Genomic DNA, 21,698 nt, shown 5'->3' on the forward strand with positions numbered 1-21,698 from the left:
TTCTTCTTTCTGCTTCAGCCAGTAACGCACGTGTGATGCTGCTATGGAAAATTCATGAGATGGAGTATGACTGCCGTTTTTTTCGGCAAAATCTATTAGAGACAATTTAAATTGTGCATCGTAACTACTGTTTTTCTTTCCCATCACGTCATAACAAACACTTCTCACAACAGTTCACATGTAAAAACACCGCTGAGAGTGATTACTGTACATGTGCGAGTCACAGTTGTTAACAAGGGCAAATTATGGCTAGCAGTTACAGGTGTGTTCCGGCCCCGGGTGCTGGAATCGGTCACTTCCTCCTCTCCTAGCATGGGAAACATGAACTGGAATTTCCAAACTAGTTTTCAATTTCCATACCTGGCAAGCAGGAAAGAGTTAGCTGGAAAATTTATAACGTCCAATAACAGATCACTTATAATATAAATTTACTCATTCGGGACAAATATTTCAGGTTCCCTATGGGAATCAACATCTGTATCATCTGAAGGACAGGCAGGCATCAATTTTCGGTAATGAGACAAAGTCTCTCATAGTACCTTGGCACTGCCGGTGGCTCCAAGTAGCATACGCAGTGGTATGCACTAGCCATGCATCTTGGTAGGTGTGCTATTTACCAACTGATGAGTGCAACTTAGCACAGTGAGGCGAAGGGCTGGGAAAGAATGAGTTAGCTAAAAAATTTATAATGTCCAATAAGGGACCATTTATATTGGTATTATAAATTTACTCATTCGGTGCAAATATTTCAGGTTCCCTATGGGAATCAACTTCTATATCAAGTTGTTTTATGTTGCACCAACAAAGATAGGTCTTATGGCGACGAAGGGATGGGAAAAGGCTAGGAGTGGGAAGGAAGCAGCCATGGCCTTAATTAATACACAGCCCCAGCATTTGCCTGGTATGAAAATGGGAAACCACGGAAAACCATCTTCAGGGCTGCCGACAGTGGGGTTCAAACCAACTGTCTCCCGAATAGTGGATACTGGCAGCACTTAAGTGACTGCAGCTATCAAGCTCGCTTCGAAAATTAAAATGTTCTTAAAGTTCAATATGATGAAACCGGATGAAACTCCTAAAACACTGTGTGTGTTCCAAAGGTTTTTCATCAAACAAAATTTCAAACAAATAGGGTTACATAAATGAGTGTCCAAAAGAACAGAAATACATTCTGACTTCAACACTTTACTACCGGCACAGTGTTATCTAGAAATTATTTTTATTTGAAAACTTTTCATGTTTCTGGAAGGCTCACTGGCCAAGTACAGTTTCAATACTACAGACGTATTCTATGTCAAAAATATTTTCTTCTTCATATTTTCTGTAAATTCTATGACTTCATCTTACTGTAGGCTGTTTAATGTTACAGTCACTTAACCCTTTTTAATCCCAGCACTGCCAAAGTTGGAAGACAGGAATGGTAGCAGCTATGGCCTTAATTAAGGTAGTCCTGACATTTGCTTGATGCAAAAATGAGGAATCAGAAAAAGTCATCTTCAAGACTGTCAATGATGGGCATCAAGCTCACTATCTCTCAAAAGCAAGCTGTTTTCAGAAAGAAATCTGCACGCATCTAAAACTTACATCTTGTACACAATAATAAGGTAATTTATGTAATTTTTGACTTATTCTGGACACATGCATAAAAATAGTTTTATTTCATTAAAAGGAATGAAAAGATAACAATCATTCTCTTTATAAACACTTCCCATTTTCAAAAGATGAATGATATTATTTATCCAATAAATACATTTGATAAAGTTCTTTCAGTTTGGGGTCTTTTATCTTGGGTACACAATTAATCTTCAATATAGCACTGAAACCTTCATTTAATTTAGGTTCATCATATTTATTCCTGTGAACAAATAATCATAAATTAGTAAGGTTCTGAAGACACTTTATTTTCAAATTCTTTTTTCACAAGATTGTACTTACTTGTACATGTTTATTATCATGTCCGTAATCTGCATGTGGCTCTTGTCTGTCAGTTCCCTAAACTGAAAAAAAAAAAAAAAAAAAAAAAAAAAGTAAAAGTAAAACAATATGCAATTAATACTGAAAGTTATGAATGTGTATTAAAAAATATGAATCTAGGTTGGTGCTTCATATATCTGGTGTAACTGATGATCCAGAATGGCAAAATCCTTACAATTTTATTGTCAATTTCCAATTTGATCCTGAATATTACTAGAAAAACTCCAGAAACTATTAGAGCACAGCTGCATGAAGTGCACAAGTACACGGGTATGTCCCAAGTCTCTTACATAAAACAACAAAGACTAGTAAAATAAGGGAAAAATTTGGCAAGTTACAAAAATGATCTAAGTTACAGAATTATCGGGGGAAAAAAAATACAGCACGAAGGTGAGACAGTGACAGAGTTCACACATGCAAGGTATAAAAAAACACACACACGCATGCACGCACACACACACACACCATTATAGACCATTATGCCTTTCAGTGTTCAGTCTGCAAGCCTCTGTGAATTTACTACACATTGCCACAATCCTCTATTTGCAACTAGTGCTGTGACCTTATTTAGTTCTATACCTCTTATCTTTAAATTGTTAGAAAGTGAGTCTAACTCGTCGTCTTGGTCTCCCCCTACTTCTCTTACCCTCCATAACAGAGTCCATTATTTTCCTAGGTAAACTATCCTCCTCCATTCACCTTACATGACCCCATCACTGAAGCCAGTTTATGCGTACAGCTTCATCCATCAAATTCACTTCTAACTTAGCCATTATCTCTTCAATCCAAGCATCCTCCTGCCATTGTTCCCACCTATTTGTACCAGCAATCATTCTCGCTACTTTCATGTCTGTTACTTCTAACTTATGAATATGACTACATGAGAACTTAAATTACTTTAGTACTACAACATTAACAATAATAACCAAACCCCATGGCAAAAATGCCCTAATGAGCCTTGGACCTAGTAATGGACTACTGCTTAGCCCGAAGGCCTGTAGATTATGAGGTGACACATGGCCAGTGTGACGAACCCTCTAAGCTATTATTCTTGGCTGTCTAGGCTAGGGACACCATTTCACCATCAGATAGCTCTCAATTGTTCTCACATAGACTGACTGGACCTCAAACCAGCCTTCAGATTCAGGTAAAAATCCCTGACCTGGCTGGAAATCGCATCTGAGGCCTCCAGGTATGAGGCAGGCTCGTTACCTCTATATCATGGGGTTATTATTACTTAGCGTATGATGCTACAGTTGACATGGGGTCGGCTATAGAAACAGAAGGGTGGAATAGGTTAGAAAATTGGGACAGTAAATGGAAAGACAAAGGGAGGTATTGTGCCGCTGACACCACAGACTGGGTTCTGACCAATGTCTAACTTGGAGTCCCTCACGGTGAGGAAATAGGAGAATTAATGTTAGCTCGTAAGGATATTCAACAGTTACGCATGTTTGGTAGGCCTCAATGTAGAAGACTGCTACTGGGAGATTTGCTGGTTGTGTGGTGACTGCATAGTTATTTAGTTAGTGTGATGTTAGATAAATATTGTAATTGGAGTAAAGACTATTTGGAAATAATTCAAGGTGATCGTGATGAAAATCGAGAACTGGGGCAGAGCTTTTCAGATGCGAGGAAATACTTCTTTAGTTCCTCAATGAAAATTGTGGTGAGAACATACTTGTGTCCATAGTAATAGTAATATCATGGATCTGATAGAATAACTGTCCCATGAAATTCATTTAGTTATGTTAAGATGAAATGAGTTACATGAACTTCATAGAAAGTAATACTGGAAAAGGCGCTACACACTCTACATGATGTACTTCCCAGCAGATAGTAAAGAGTTGATAAAAGGTTAATGCAATGGTAGTAATGGACACGGGCGAGTATAAGAACAAGATCTTGGCTCTACTGTCATAACCTGTTTACACACTGAGTCCACATGACTCTACGACTTTTGTGTCCAATGCGGCTGTGAAGCTCATAAAGCAGTCTTCAGTTTCAAAATAGGAGGTTAAATATCTGACACAGGTGGACGCAGTACCACCAAGATTATATGGACTACCAAAAATTCATAAAGAGAACGTTCCCCTCTGACCAACAGGCAGTGCGATTGGTTCTCCTTCGTACACTCTGGCAAAATAGCTAAGCAAATTGCTTCAGTCACATACAGGATGTACCAAATCATACGTTAGGCACAATATATTTTGTCAATAAGTTATCAACAGTAATCCCTGAGGCCAATGCAATTCTGGAGAGAATTGATGTGGAGTCCTTATTCACTAAAATGCCGAATGAATCAGTCATGTCTCTCAATGTCCATCTGTTCCCTGAGGACATTATTAAGCTATTTCATCACTGCATGACTTACAGCTATTTCGTGTGAGCTAATTTCTTCATGAAGCATTTTGAGGAGGAGGCCATTTCTTTGCCGTTAGTTAAACTGATGATTTGGTAGAGGTTATGTTGGTGATACATTTGTGGTCTGGACAGGAGGTCCTGAGAAACTTCACTACTTTCTAGACCACCTAAATCAGGAGCATCCTTCAATTAAAATCACTACCGAGATGGAGCAAGATGGATGCCTTGCTTTCTTGGATGCTCTAGAGAATGGATGCCTTGCTTTCTTGGATGCTCTAGGGAAAGAAACTGGACGGCTCTTCAGGATATGCCTTCTATTATAAGCCTACCCATGCAAATTCTCACCACCATCCAGCATAAAAACAGGGTATTCTCACAACATTCACCACGAGGGCGAAACTACCTTGTGAGCCATCACCTATCCAGGAGATGGACATACTCAAAGTTAAGTTCAAGGGTAATGATTATAACAATGTACAGATTTATAGACCCCTGGATTCCAGAGGGATGACTAGGCAAACCTCACAGAATGAAGAAGTGAAGGGAACTGCTTCCTTTCCTTTTATCCATAATACCACAGACTGAATTGTCAGGATCCTTCACAGGCACAATATAAAAACCATGTTTGGCACTGTCACAAAAACTGGTCACAGTTTAGACAAAAGCAAGGACAAATTGTTCCCACCTTGGGATGTATGAAATTCCCTGTACTTGTGGCAAGGTATACATTGAGAAAAAACATATATAGTCAGAGATTAGCCACCTAATAAATATCGGTACCCCAATATAATTTTAAAAGATAATTTATATAACAAAAGTGGACATGTTTCAAGTCTTGGAGCCATCAGCAGCACACAAACACTTAAATAAGACTAATATCACAAAAATAAACACATCTGAAAGGAAATCATGAATGTAGGAATGACATATTGGTATTCATATCAAGGAACCCCAAAGAAATATGTCTTAACCACACAAACAAGTCAGCAATAGCTGAGCATGCCCTATCATCGGGTCATGATGCCGTGTTCCAAGATGTTCAAGCTCTAACCGACACAAAGTACTACAGGTCTAGGATTATATGGAAGGCAGTGGAAATATTTAAAATTCCTAATAATTTCAACTGGGACACTGGCTAACAATTAAGCAATATGTGGTTGCCAGCCAATACAGATTTACATCTTCCATCCTTCATTGTTGTTATTTCATTTTTTCCTTTTTTTCTTTCCAAATTCGTATTCGTCACTAAATGGTTCACTCTGGGTTATATGCCATAATTTCATAACCTCTGTGCACCTGTTACTGTATTAACTCTTACTTAATTTCACTCTCATATCTTTAACTTTATTGTAGCTCATTCTCCTTTCCTCCTCTTGTAAAACTACAGGCTGGTTCTTTTCCATGTCAATCTTAAGAGTTCTTTGAACTCTGTATGCTGGGTTCTTCCATTCTTTTAAAAGGACATACTTTCATGGTTTGGAAATTAACTGTTAGGATAAGGTAACTGTTACAAGTCATATCGCTGGCTTGACAGACAGCCTTACAAGTTGAAAGTACTTAAGTACAGTAGGTATATAGGGTCTCTCTTATAAACCCAGACTGTCCAGCGGCGTTTCTACTCTGCAAGACCTAAGCAGCTGTATGGGAGGCGCACACATAGTTCACCTTGCAAGGAGTGTGCACGTGTTTGACCTAGCATCAATAGCCAGTCTGAATCTCAGCTGTTAACATGGTGAGACCAAACCAAACTAAACCCCATGGCACTACAGCCCTTGAAGGGCCTTGATCTACCAAGCGACTGCTGCTCAGCCCGAAGGCCTGCACATTACGAGGTGTCGTGTGATTAGCACGACAAATCCTCTCGGCCTTCTTGCCTTTCTACACCAGGGCCGCTATCTCACCATCAGATAGCTCCTCAATTCTAATCACGTAGGCTGAGTGGATCTGGGTCTGGGTAAAAATACCTGACCTGGCCGGGAATCAAACCCGGGGCCTCCGGGTAAGAGGCAGGCATGTTACCCCTACACCACGGGGCCGCCAACATGGTGAGACAGTTATCATTACAACACCGTATTTTTGTATGTAAAAGTTATTTTAAGTACTAGTCGGCTCGATGGGGACGCGATGTATTTGTTCAGCAAATTCCTGAAGAAGTACCACCTTCATGAGCACAGATTCACGTAACTGTAAATAAATTTCAAAATACTGGCTCAGTGCTCAATAACAAACATGCGCGCACACAAATAGTTTTAACTGAGGAAAAGCTACATGACAATGGTGCAAATCTTGAACGGTCACCAAATAAATTACAAAATTAGCACAACAATTTCAGTTTCTTCTTCACATAGAGCTACAAAGCTGTTACACATCAAACCATACAGGTTTACAGGGCCCATTGTTTAAAACCTGCTGATCCAGCCACAAGAGTGGTATATTGCATCACTGAATAATTGTTTATTCCACCCACAACCTGTATTCTTTTCAGATGAGGCCTGGTTCAATCTTAATGGTCGTGTGAACAGTCATAACTCGCTATTAGCAGAAAATCCTAATGGTGTTTCTAAAGTCCCTCATTATGAAGGATGATACACTGACTGACAGAGCAAATGCAACACCAAGAAGGAGTGGTCAGAACTTTATGCCAATTGCAGGGTAGACTGACGTCACTGAGGTATGCTCATGATGTGAAATGCGCCGCTGTGCTGCGCACGTAGCGAACGATAAATGGGACACGGCGTTGGTGAATGGCCCACTTCGTACCGTGATTTCTCAGCCGACAGTCATTGTAGAACATGTTGTCGTGTGCCACAGGACACGTGTATAGCTAAGAATGCCAGGCCGCCGTCAACGGAGGCATTTCCAGCAGACAGACGACTTTACGAGGGGTATGGTGATCGGGCTGAGAAGGGAGGTTGGTCGCTTCGTCAAATCGCAGCCGATACCCATAGGGATGTGTCCACGGTGCAGCGCCTGTGGCGAAGATGGTTGGCGCAGGGACATGTGGCACGTGCGAGGGGTCCAGGCGCAGCCCGAGTGACGTCAGCACGCGAGGATCGGCGCATCCGCCGCCAAGCGGTGGCAGCCCCGCACACCACGTCAACCACCATTCTTCAGCATGTGCAAGACACCCTGGCTGTTCCAATATCGACCAGAACAATTTCCCGTCGACTGGTTGAAGGAGGCCTGCACTCCCGGCGTCCACTCAGAAGACTACCATTGACTCCACAGCATAGACGTGCACGCCTGGCATGGTGCCGGGCTAGAGCGACTTGGATGAGGGAATGGCGGAACGTCGTGTTCTCCGATGAGTCACGCTTCTGTTCTGTCAGTGATAGTCACCGCAGACGAGTGTGGCGTCGGCGTGGAGAAAGGTCAAATCCGGCAGTAACTGTGGAGCGCCCTACCGCTAAACAACGCGGCATCATGGTTTGGGGCGCTATTGCGTATGATTCCACGTCACCTCTAGTGCGTATTCAAGGCACGTTGCAGCATGTGCTGCGGCCGGTGGTACTCCCGTACCTTCAGGGGCTGCCCAATGCTCTGTTTCAGCAGGATAATGCCCGCCCACACACTGCTCGCATCTCCCAACAGGCTCTACGAGGTGTACAGATGCTTCCGTGGCCAGCGTACTCTCCGGATCTCTCACCAATCGAACACGTGTGGGATCTCATTGGACGCCGTTTGCAAACTCTGCCCCAGCCTCGTACGGACGACTAACTGTGGCGAATGGTTGACAGAGAATGGAGAACCATCCCTCAGGACACCATCCGCACTCTTATTGACTCTGTACCTCGACGTGTTTCTGCGTGCATCGCCGCTCGCGGTGGTCCTACATCCTACTGAGTCGATGCTGTGCGCATTGTGTAACCTGCATATCGGTTTGAAATAAACATCAATTATTCGTCCGTGCCGTCTCTGTTTTTTCCCCAACTTTCATCCCTTTCGAACCACTCCTTCTTGGTGTTGCATTTGCTCTGTCAGTCAGTGTACTTTCAGCAACGTTTATAAGGAAAGATTTCATATAATATTGTATACACACTTAAAGCAGGGCGGCTGCGTGCAACTTAAGTGGGGCTGAGGCAGCTGCTGTAGTGCAGAGTATAAACACCATGCGCTTTGTTTGGGTTCATAAGAGAACCCTGTATATGAGAATGAACAGGTGGTTAAAACGTGGATTTTTAAAACGACCCAATGATGCTGAAAACAACTCCTATTCTGATCCAAAACAATTTCTCAGCATTCGTTACCAATGCTGGATACTTCCATCACTACCAAAAGGTCAAGAAACGTTTGTTAAAAATACAACCCCTCTAAAGATCTAGTGCACTTTGTTCTCCTATTCCCCAGTCCTTGTTTATGAGGCATTTCAAAACTAAGCATGGTGATTTAAATAATAAGCTATTTGAGATCTTTTAAAGAAAACTGCCAGAGTTGTCTGCAATTGGAGTGCAAATAGCTTCATTCTCAGGATGTAACGTGAAGTTCTTAGAAGCGTCGTATAAGATGGGATGGGTTTAAAGCAAATGTTGAGGAATGTGAAAACAGTTCTGTACCTTTAAAGGTAGTAAGGAATGGTAAAGACCCACTATATTATAACACAGAAGTAAAGAGACTAAGAAGGAGGTGGAGGTTGGAAAGAAATGGCTGTGGAAGTAAGGAGAAATTGAAGGAACTTGAGAAATTGTATCTAGCAAAGAAGTCAGCTAAGGATAACATGATGGCTAGCATAAATGGCAGTCATACAAATTTTAGTGAAAAATGGAAGGGTTATGTATAGGTATTTTAGGGCAGAAACAGGTTCCAAAAAGGACATTCCAGGAATCATTAATGAACAAGGGGAGTGTGTATGCGAGGATCTTCAAAAGGCAGAAGTATTCAGTTAGCAGTATGTAAAGATTGTTGGATACAAGGATAATGTCCAGATAGAGGAGGAGGCTAATACTAAAGAAGTATTAAAATTTACCTATGATAACAACATTTACAATAAGATACAAAAGTTGAAAACTAGAAAAGCAGCTGGAACTGATAAGATTTCTGAGGATGTACTAAAGACAAGGGGTAGGGATATAGTACCATATCTGAGGTATTATTTGATAATTGTTTGCATGAAGGAACCAAAGAAAACCAAACCGCATGGCACTTAATGCCCTTGAAAGGGCTTTGGCCTGCCCAGCAACCGCTGCTCAGCCAGAAGGCCTGCAGATTACGAAGGGCTGTTTGGTCAGCACAACGCATCCTCTCAGCCGTTATTCTGGGCTTTTGAGACCGGGGCCACCATCTCATCGTCAGATAGCTCCTCAATTCTAATCACGTAGGCTGAGTGGACCTCAAACCAGCCCTCAGGTCGAGAAAAATCCCTGACCTAGCCGGGAATCAAACCTGGGGCCTCCGGGCGAGAACAGGCACGCTACCCCTACACAATGGGTTGCATGAAGGAGCCATGCCAAAGGAAGAGTTTGTATAGTAGCCCCTGTGTATAAAGGAAAGGGAGATAGATATAAAGCTGAAAATTACAGGCCAGTCAGTCTGACATGGATTTCATGTAAACTTTGGGAAAGCATTCTTTCTGATTATATCAGACATGTTTGCAAAATTGATGATGCTTGTTGTTTAAAGGGGCCTAACATCTAAGATCATTGACCCATTTGTGAAATTAATAACTGGTTTGATAGAAGGCATTTCAAGTTTAGAAAAGGTTATTTATTTAACTGAAGCTCAACTTGTAGGATTCCAGCAAGATAATCTCGGATTCAGGAGATCAAATGGACTGTGTCATGGTTGACCTGTCTAATGCATTTGATAGAGTGGATCATGGAAGACTACTGGCAAAAATGAGTGCAATTGGACTAGACAAGAGAGTGACTGAATGGGTGGCTATATTTCTAAAAAATACTATATTTACTCAGGTATTAGACCCCTTTTACTTCCACTTTTACAGCCAATAAAGTAAAGAGGGGTCCAATATGCGATAAACTCAAATTTTGTGCAGTGAACACATGGCTTCTAGGCTATAGGCTCCGTGCGCATAACAATGTGCTGCTGCTGCTGCTGGACATTAAGAGAACTACTTACGGGCACCTTAATCAACAGCTGACCATAAGAAGCTGGAATATGTGTAATGTCTACATACATATATTCAATCATTTTACAGTGGCCCTCTATCGCCAAATCCCTTTCTATGCTTTGTCTAAAGCCATTATTAGAATTCCCTATTTGTTGATCCGGTCATGTTTGTGATGTAGATAGCCTACACTGGCTTGAAGAGTAGGCCTAGAACCTTCTGTCCCTGTACATTCTCTATCCTAAGTTTTGTTTTGTTTTGTTTTTGACACAGTATTTGATAGCTACACATGTTTTTTCAGCTTATTTCTTATCTTCCCCCCTTTTACAATTAACATACCATCCTTCATAGTTTTGGCTTTACAAGATAAAACAACTAGTGGCTGGGTATAACACAAAAGCGGAACCCAATAATTAAATTAAGAAGGAGAATCAGCAGAAGAAGAAGAATCATTTTACAATGTTGTCTTTAGATGATTAGTTTCTAATGTGATAATGTTCGGGCAGAACTATATGCTTGTTGTTGGCTGCATTAATAGATACTGTGATACAAAAGTTTTCTTCACGACCTCATGAAATGCATTTGAAAGGACGGTGGATCATACCAGTAAAATGCAAGAAGTAATTCTGGATGTATACATTTGAATTAATACAAACTAACACTTTACAACATGTATTTTAACCATTTTACAAATAGTTTAACAATCAGAAACAAATTATTATAGCAATGTTATATTTGCAAAGCAAGCTGCAGTAGGCCATCTTTTTTAGAGAACACACATCATAATACATACACATTGTATTGTTTTTCCACAGTCTTAATTATAGCTATAATAATAATAATAATAATAATAATAATAATAATAATAATAATAATAATAATAATAATAATACCGTATTTACACGAATAATTCCTGCATATTTAAAAAAAAATTGAGGCACGAAATTGGGGTGCGGGTTTTATTTACGTCAAGGTTGGCAATATACTCCTGGCTCACATAGTTCTCGATATTGGATGTACAGTTATGCTTTGTGTAACCGCAGATGGAAGAAAACTGCCACCGTTTGTCATGTTTAAGTGGAAGGCATTTCAGACTTAAAATAGTATTTTACACAGTAATTTAAATTCAAAATTTCTCCATGTCTCAATAGAATGCGTCTTACGGAATGTTTCAGGGGTGCTTACTGCACTTCCACTCACTTTGGTGTGTCGACAATGTGTTTTACAGTTGCTAAGTTCGAGTAAAATCGTAATGCTTTTGTATTCAGCGCTTTAAGGAATGCCACAGGATCACGTAACAGGTAGTGTGCGGAGGAGAAGCAGAATCCATGAACAATGGCGATGCCAACAGTTGGCGAAAAAGCGTGGCTCATAATTATAATCAATTCAAACGCAACGAACAATACTGTCAATGCCTATCAAACTGCATTGTTTTTATGCCTAGCCCAAACAGACTTTTTAAAAGGGGATGGGGTCACTGTACTGTGTTGCAATGCAGACCGAAGTGAAAGACTTCCTCCCCTCATCATAGGAAAGTTCGATAAGACACAATGTTTTAAGGGCATCAGCAGAGGCCAACTTTCAAGAAAGGTAATTCGTAATGCAACCGTTCGGGCCTGGGGGGGGGCTAGAAATATTTTTTTTCCGAGACCTTACTAACTTACGTATCATTGAAAAAATCAATGAACATCATACAATTCAACCAAATATTCAACAAAGACTGGCATATAAAAAGTGTTTGATTGTTACCTGCTAAAGTAACAGGTGTTCTGCAATAGGCCTACATATCTGAGTGGAGGTTGAATGATCATTTCTTTTGTTGAGTACTGTAGTTGCTCCCTTAGCAGCTTGTAGTTACTGTTTGGTAAACGTACACTGGGGACATGCTTTTCCTTTTGATATAATGTGCATCCTCTGCAGTAACAGAGCACTTAACAGTCCGGTGTTCATATTAGCACGGAACTCACTCTTGTTCTTCCTCACCATGCGCAACTGAAAAATCGCAGCTACACGCACTACAAAACACGTGTGAATGAGATTGTGAGGGACGCAGTAAACAGGGCCATTCTTTCGAGTATTCCTCCCTGAATTTTAACAAATATTTTTGGTTTATTATTAACGTCACTAATCACGGTAACGTCACGTCACCACACGTACTTTCCTGCACAAGAAATCGCTTCATTATTTCAAACCTTTCGCAATTTGTAACATACGATTAGCATTTATCCTACAATAGCAATATATGTGTATTTGGCAACCAAAATCGAAATAAATACTTCAACAGTCACGCACACAGTATCCACAATGATACGAAGTTTGTCACCACTTTGCCGCCAAAACAAAGACAAAAGAACTTGCATACTTGCATGGAATTCTGGTCATGTGATGAACAAAGACAACAACTCCGCGACCGGGCGAGTTGGTCGTGCGCGTAGAGGCGCGCGGCTGTGAGCTTGCATCCGGGAGATAGTAGGTTCGAGTCCCACTATCGGCAGCCCTGAAGATGGTTTTCCGTGGTTTCCCATTTTCACACCAGGCAAATGCTGGGGCTGTACCTTAATTAAGGCCACGGCCGCTTCCTTCCAACTCCTAGGCCTCTCCTATCCCATCGTCGCCACAAGACCTATCTGTGTCGGAGCGACGTAAAGCCCCTAGAAAAAAAAAAAAAAAAAAAAAAAAAAGAACAACTCCGCAAGATATACCACTTCAACAGGTGCCTATTTTTCCGGTACTGGAAGCACACACTGCGTTCGACGCATGAAAACTCGAAATATTCTTAAACGAGGAACAAGAAAGGGGTATAACTTATTACTAAGAAATGCCAAAATAATATTCTGAAAACTCAAGCTGTAATGGCATTTCTTGTGTATCCTTTTGAACACTTCATACACCTAGATTTAAAAATCAACAAAAATTGTAATTTGTGGTATGTGATTCGTAAAGGCGTAATTGTGATGGGTAATTCGTAATTATTACGACTGAATCGTAATAGTTGGCATCTCTGCATCAGGTACTTTCCGTGCTAGTTCAAGGCATCTAAAAGTGCAAACAGTATAATAATCCAAAAAAAATAAAGCACTTGCACAGGGGAGCCAGCATAATTTGTCCTCATTTTTTAATCAGGTTTTTTTTGTTGTGTGAAGTCATATTTGCCAGTTATTTATCAAAGTGCATTATTTGAATAATGTGAATGCACCTCATTGGATACATTTCAGAAATTGTTCTTTCCATAGTATTTGAAAGGTTTAAAACCGTGAATCAAGGTGACTGCATGCGTTAATGGGTCTTAGAATATTTTATGACAGGGCAAGGGTTGGAATTTCTGAATTACAAGAGAAATGCCATGGCAGGAAATCGTACAATGATAGAGTTACTCTCCTGTGTTGCAATGCAGACGGAAGCGAGAGACTTTCTAATTCCTCCCCTTGTCACATGAATGTTCGATAAGCCACGATGTTTTAAGGGCATCGGGTACTTTCCGTGCAAGTACAAGGCATCTAAAATGCATACAGTACAGTAATCCAATGAATAAATTACTTGCACAGGAGAGCCAGCATAGATTTCTCCTCATCTTTGGATTTTTTCTTCTTTTGTTGCGTGAGGTTATGTTTGCCAGTGAGTTATCCAAGTGCAATATTTGAATAGAGTAATTGCGCCTTGTTAGATAGATTTTGGAAAGAGTTCTTTTCCATGGTATTTAAAAAGGTTTAAACTGTGAATCAATGTTAATTGTATGCAGAAACAGATCTTAGAATATTTTGTGATGCGAGTTGGCGAATAATTCAAAATCATGTAATTCGAAGTTCGATTTTTGCGTCCCAACGACTTTGAATTAACAAGGTTTTACCATATCGCAAACTAACATCCGAGTTCGTCGGTGTGTCTATTTCAAGTGTTTACATTGCACGAAAAGAATTATCCACCACCGGTTGTGTTAATATCCGCGAAAAAATGACCGCGTGTGAAAAGTATTTTAGACGTGGAGTGTGACAAGTTTGTAAGTAATTTAGGAAAGGATTCTAAAGAGACAACGAATCCTTCGATATACAGGGAATCGAGCCTGTTGGAAGATCAGATTAATGAAATACCTTGGGCTACTTGTTAATTTTCATGGCAAATATATTTTACAGCAGTGATAATGTATTATTTTCATCTCAAATACGTTCAGGCAAAGCTGCTATATCCGTAAATGTACATGTTCATATTTGCGTAAAGACCACATGGACCTCACGGAGTGATTTGAAATATTAGTCTATGCCTATGTTACTCTTTCAATAGAAGGCATTTTAGTTCATTTCATTTTTAAAACTGAGCTTTCCTAAAATTAGAGTGCAGGGTTTATTCGGTGACGGGGATTATTAGCATAAATATGGTAATAATAATAATAACAACAAATATTCCATACTGTACTATAGACCAAATTGTGAAATTTTATAGTACTTCGTTACAACCTAACAAAATGGATTTGGAAAGGCAATATACAAATATAATTACACAAGTAGGCCTCCATTATGCAATCAATAGCTCACAGAAATACCGTATTTTACATCCGTACATTCATGTCCTTGTCCCGAGGTGGTGCATTTCTTTTCAAGCACACCCCTAATGGAAAAATGAGTTGCATGCCAATCTTAAGTTTCTGACAGAGTCAACATTCAAGCCCGCACCCCTGAGAAAGACAGCTAGTAGTACCAACCATTATATTACGGAGGTGGACTTGAACATTTTATACATACAGACACACGCTATAAAGAATCACTTATTGGCAACTTTAAGTGATTCTGAACTTTTCATCTCATGCATAATTTTTTTATAGTGTACATGCAGTTTCAATATCAGGAATTTCAATAGGTCCAACATTAATCCTGAGCCTTTTTATCACAAAAAGTTCCTCTACTCTCTTCCCCTTGTTGTAGTTCACTTTCCCTATGTTTGAAATGCTAGGTTGAGACCATTCACACTTTTAAAAATAGTTTTGTTCCCGACTACAGAGTCCAAACAATGAGAATCTATTCCCAAATGGTTTCTGGATAGTTTGTGTATGTGTAGCAGAAGCCACTCCTTCCAAATAAAGATGTGCTATAGAAAGCGTGCCTCACCACCAGCTGATAACTAGCATATGTTATGAGTTGTACTTCCGAATGTATTACATAGTGACTGGAAGCGTTCTTTGCATAACTGCGGCTTTTGAAAGCCAAACTCTTATATTTAAATATATTTCATGCTTGTTCTCCACATTTATCACATCAGGATTTACCTAAACAGCTGTAAATGAGATAAGAGAGATCGCACTGTTTAGGTTAGGTATGCTATCAAGTGCCCGCATAGTGCCATCAGTTCCACGATGGGAAGATTAAAAATAAATAACAGGATAGTTTGCTGCATTTATGGATATCTACAGGTGTGGCGGTAATGCGTTTTATTATCATAATGTTTAATTTCGTACGATCGTTGTCTCCATTTTGTTATAAACGCACAGTATGTTTTGTTTGGCGTCTCCAAAAAACGTTAAGTGGGGACGTAAAATTATTATTATTATTATTATTATTATTATTATTATTATTATTATTTGTGAGGTACATTGGCAAGTAAAACAATACTTATAACTGGATTGTTTTTATCACATTTTAAGCCTACTCCTCTCCAAAAAACAACCCACCATATATTGGCCCGATTTATGAGATATTAAACAATCACTTTATTAACACGTTAACTGCGTATTAGCAGAGCGTGACATACCCACCAACCTGAGAAAAATATTTGTGTGGGACTCTTTAAAAGTTGTAATTATCGAAGTTTTGTACGTTTGTAGGACGAGTTCTATCGAACTCGTGGACTTATCCCACTCGTGTGCCTGGTGCATGACCCGCACGGTGGTTGAAATCAAGAAGTAATACTGATCACCAGATGGATCACGCGCCATGCACGTTGGTAGATTACTATGCATTATTTACTGAGGATAGCAAACAAATGCATGAAGTATGTTACAAACGAAACACTTCTCTACTACAGAATTTGACAAACAAAGATGAAACACTTTGGCTAATAGAAGTGATCAGTATAACAAGAATGAAACCCTATAGCTAACACATGCGATAAATCAATGTAACAACAAACAATCTTTCTTCAGTGAACAGTGGGAACTACAAAATTGGCAATAATGTAAAACTATAAATGAACAGAACGACCGTCTAGAAGTCGAACTTGTCCCATGATCCTTACTTATAACCATGATATTCTCTAAAGCAAGGCGTTAGGCAGAAACCCGGAAAGCCCGGGCAAGCCAAATAGCCAAAAATGGAGTCCTTTCTGATTTTATATTTTTCGCTGCAAAGCCTGTATTGTTTTCTCTACGTCTTGTTGTTCAGTGCTTTAGGCAAATACTCTGGCAAGTGAGTTGCATGACGTTCACTTTCTGCTGGTTCTGGTAGCAAGTTCGAAACTATCTCCAAGTGAAAGTCATGGAGATCAAATTTCTTTTCTCTGCTGTACATGTTGTACAGGAAATGCGCATTATTCTACATCATATGAAATATATGTATCCTCAGTTTCTTGTACCAATGAACTGATTTATGGGTCTGTGGATAATAGGCCAACATCTGATCCTGCCTATCAACACCCTTCATATGTTTGTTACACTCCACAACCATTTTGGGCTTAATTTTCTCCTGTCCACCCTTGTTTGTGGTCTCAACTAAATCACCTTCATATTTGCTGGAGATCACAAGAACATCTCTTTTATCTTTCCACTTACTAACACATACCCCTTCCTGTGTGTAACGGTTGATCACTTCACCCCTCTTCAACCGTTTGGCTACAACTTCTGGTGGGTTTCCCTACCTCTTTGCTTGCAGAGTTCCGATACAGTAGGTCTGTTTTTGGAGAAGCTCTTCTGTAAGGCTAACAGAGTTGTAAAAATTTTCCATGAAGAGGGAATGGCCTTTCCCTCCCAGCCCTGTCAGCAACTTGATAACCACTTTCGCAACATGCCCCTGACCACTAACTTCAGGATCTTTACTGCCACTGTATGTATGAATTGCGTGGAAAAGGCCATTCAGCTGAGCCAAAACATACAATTTCACAACATATTTATGGCGTTTGCCTTGAATATATTGTTTCCATCGCAACTGACCTCTCCCTCCACAACACCATACTCTTGTCTATAGAGAGCTCGCGGGATGGGTGACACAATTCTTTCATTTTATTATTGAAATAATCCGTCATTGGGCAAATTTTATAAATTGGATCACCCGAGGTTTGCTCTCTTTGGAAATGTAAACATCTTGAAAGCAGTAAAAACCTATCTCTTGACATGAATTTTGAAATCGACAAGTTAAATAAATAATGTTTCTTCCAACAGCCATTTATAAGGTTCAGGCAAATCAATCCCATATGAAACACTATGGCTATGAAAGTTTTCATTTCTTCAGCAGTGGTGTCCTTCCAATCACTGATTCTCAACCTTTTCCCTGTGCTTTCAAACAGAACGTACTTCGAATAGTCGTTACATTCTTCAGCGAGAAATTCAAAAAATTGGGAGGAAAAAAAAGTTCAAAATAGCTAAAGGGAGTCAACTGCGGTGGGATCACTTCGAGTCCTCTGTTGCCCGAAAACTGAATTTTTGGTATTGCAGAGGGTCGAGTAGGAAGCCACTTACTTGCACTAACAGCTGCCGATATCTGTAGTGATTGCGGAGATTCTTCACCTGGAGCAGTGAGTTCATTTTCTTCATGTGAAGGAACATGAACAAGTTAAATAAATAATGTTTCTTCCAACAGCCATTTATAAGGTTCAGGCAAATCAATCCCATATGAAACACTATGGCTATGAAAGTTTTCATTTCTTCAGCAGTGGTGTCCTTCCAATCACTGATTCTCAACCTTTTCCCCTTCAAGATTCTCACTGGTTTCATTCTCATCCAAACTTTCTGACTCAATTTCTGAGTCGAAAAACTCCATCTCATCATCCGACTCATCTCCTATATCGTCAAGCAACCTCTCAATATCTCTATCATTACAGAACTGCCAAGGCGGTATTCCTTCCGTTGAAGTGCGCCTCTTATTGGGTGGGTCTCGTGATGTTGAAGGAACCACATTGTCAGCCACCTGAAAAAAATATAAATCAAATAACATAAGCATCACGACGCAGTCAAAAAATGATTACTGTGCATTCTTTCAAGTTACTTATAAATATGATTCAGGAATAAATGACAATTAGAAGTTCTTTCGTGTTATACACATATATGATGCAAGAATAAATGACAATTACAAGTTCAGTTATTTTATTGAACATATTGCAGTAGTGGAATTTATTTATTTCAAAAGCGGAATCACTTGTAATTCTCTTGAAGTAATAATAAACAGAAAATGCATTGTCTTACCTCACAATGAAGTGGTCTTGCTGCTCAAAGATCCCATAAATGAATGATGACATATGACGACAACTCTGGAGAGGAAATACGCACGCACAAATATGGCTACGGATGAAACCGGATGAATGTGCTAGTAGACTGGACTTACACAATGTGCGGGATGACAATCAGAGCCTTTCTTACCATGCGGGAAACCTGTGATCCACATTTCGTAGCAACCATCCCATGTGGCGCGTGCTCTGCACATGCTTATAAAGTAGCATCACGCGCTGGGCGCGTGATCCGCACTAAACGTGTTAATGATCTCGCCTGCTATATTAATAGCAACAACCGTGAATATTTCTTAACTAAAGTAGTTTCCTCTTACTGAGGTGGTGCAGCTCTTTTTAGACAGGTCCCTAGTGAAAGGGAGTCGCATGTACCATTTAACTGCATATCACCTTCCTGCCATTCGTAGATCTCTGGCAATATGGTACCGGCAATCGAACACAGGCTCCCAAGAATGGCAGCTAATTGTGCTAACCATTATGCTGGTGGACATTCTTAACTACAAAACACAGACATATATACATGAATGATGCGTGCTTGCAATGCACAAGTCAGACAAGAAACTATTCACTTATTTGTGCAACGCCATCAGAGCTGCAGTAGCCCTATGCTACAGAGGCGGGCATTTCTTAAATACAAAACACAGATGTACTGCATGACTTCGACGAGTGTCTTCATCGCATGGGTTGTACGGATGAAACTATTCACCAATTTGTGCGATGTCATCAGAGATGTAGTAAGGCTTGTACTCGCTTTGAAGCAGAATCGTTGTTCTTCTCTGACGAATTGCATTGAGAGGTTTTGTATGCAAGATTTATTTTTCATTTTCTTTGTCTCAAAAAGCCAGTGAGGGGGGTCTAATACACACGTAAATATGGTAGATCTCAGAGAATTAGAGTAGGCGAAGCTTTATCTGACTCAGTAATAATTGAGAGGGGAATTCCTCAAGGCAGTATTATTGGACCTTTATAATATGAATAAAAAAGTGTGATCAGAGATAAGGCCTTTTGCAGATGATGTTATTCTGTATAGAGTAATAAATAAGTTGCAAGACTGTGAGCAACTGCAAAATGACCTCGATAATGTTGTGAGATGGACAGGAGGTAATGGTATGATGATAAACAGGGTTAAAAGTCAGGTTGTAAGTTTCACAAATAGGAAAAGTCCTCTCAGTTTTAATTACTGCATTGATGGGGTGAAAGTTCCTTATGGGGATCATTGTAAGTACCTAGGTGTTAATGTAAGGAAAATCTTCATTGGAGTAATCACATAAATGGGATTGTAAATGAAGGGTACAGATCTCTGCTCATGGTTATGAGGGTGTTTAGGGGTTGCACCCATTTGTCATAACGGGTTGCAAATAACTCCCAACAGCTCGATGTAATCCTAGGGTATTTCGTTCCATGAGAAAAATCTTAAAATTTTTCATTCGGTTCTGCTTTACGTGAGATCATGAAGAGAAAAGTTCACCCAAAAATGCAGTAGTATTTGAATGATCGCCTAGACCCAATGCTAACGTTAAAACTTCACCACTGAACGCATTCATATTTACGAAATTAATTAATGAATCATCTTACAAACTAGATAAAGAATTAACTATCACTAAAAATTAACACTCACAAAATTATATAAAGAAATAAAGATCTACATTTATTTAATTAGAGAATTGCCCTAAGAAATGAGAACTAAATTTGGGAATGGGCTACATTTATCACTATTTAGAATAAATAATTCAGGAATTGTAAGTTAAAGTCAGCGCTGGCTTATCAGGAAAAACAAAGATACAGTATAGCATTAACTTATTTGAATTGTTTCTGAAATGAAATAAAAAAATCAGCGTTACTGTCCATAATTATTCTTGGGACATCCTATGTATCACTGGAATACATTCTCCAACTGCAATTATTATATTGTAATAACATTTCTAAGTCTTTTCTTATAATTATATCGCCATTAAAAACAAACAAAATCTGAACTCAATTCGGATTCATTCTAGGAAATTAATCAGTAACGATTCACGTGCTAAGGCTTTACACCCCTAATGCCTGCTAAATCCGGCTCCTAATGTACCATCTTCCTATATATTAACCTTTCATAAAATTCAAATTCAACTATACATTGTTTTAAAATAAATAACTGTCCTATTGTATCCACATAATTCTTAATTCCTATATATGTGGCTCAATATGCTTAAATACGTCATATTCTAATCATAATCCTACTGTGCAAGTTATTTAATTCGTTTCTGCAGTGTGAAAGTGAATATCTCAATACTATGCTTTGCAATTACTTAACCACATATGTATAATATGTCATTTATCTCGCATCTTATACGTTTCGAGAATGTGTCGCAGAACTCACATACTTCCATCATAACAGCTATCTTGACATTACATCACCATCTAAATCTCAGCTAAATATCAATATTCAATATCCATACCTTAATTCTGGTCAATCCCGCGGTGTACTTCCTCTTATTTATTCACATCGTTTCATTAGATCCATACCTTCCACATATGACATTTAACTTCTTCCAATATATACCTTGTAATTACCATAAAACATAATATAATTCTTCATATCTTCATATACCTTCTTATTACCTCGTCCGACGATCCATTATTATCATCTCAACTACTCAATATTACCTCTTATTTAACATAACCTTCAACACAAACATTGCAATTAATGATATATAGCTTTCATAAATATGTCACTATGTGTTTCCTATATTCAACTCCTCTCAATAAAATCACGATGCATAATGTTACATATCTTTCTATTACTACAATTAATAATATCGCTCTACAAGGAGTACTTAATTACAATCATTCACTTCTGACGCGCGGTCCATCTGTGACGTAATCCAATGAATACATT

At 39.3% G+C, this 21,698-nt stretch overlaps 1 protein-coding gene across 2 annotated transcripts in view; it reads right to left on the reverse strand.

The window, feature by feature from the left end:
- Positions 1 to 1,641: 1,641 nt before the first annotated feature.
- Positions 1,642 to 21,698, reverse strand: part of PNKP (Polynucleotide kinase 3'-phosphatase) — a 120,406-nt gene continuing 100,349 nt past the window's right edge. Inside the window, exons 6-7 of one of the 2 annotated variants that reach the window (XM_067146551.2) lie at positions 1,936 to 1,997; positions 1,642 to 1,855 (exon numbers count right to left, since the gene is read on the reverse strand). In XM_067146551.2, coding sequence (XP_067002652.2) covers positions 1,732 to 1,855; positions 1,936 to 1,997 — 186 coding nt within the window. In that variant the 3' untranslated portion in view covers positions 1,642 to 1,731. Of the gene's footprint in view, positions 1,856 to 1,935; positions 1,998 to 19,184; positions 19,318 to 21,698 lie in introns of those variants that run through there. The other variant, XM_067146552.2, reaches the window with a different exon arrangement.

The sequence above is a fragment of the Anabrus simplex genome, chromosome 4, assembly GCF_040414725.1.
Source record: "Anabrus simplex isolate iqAnaSimp1 chromosome 4, ASM4041472v1, whole genome shotgun sequence".
Lineage (NCBI taxonomy): Eukaryota > Metazoa > Arthropoda > Insecta > Orthoptera > Tettigoniidae > Anabrus > Anabrus simplex.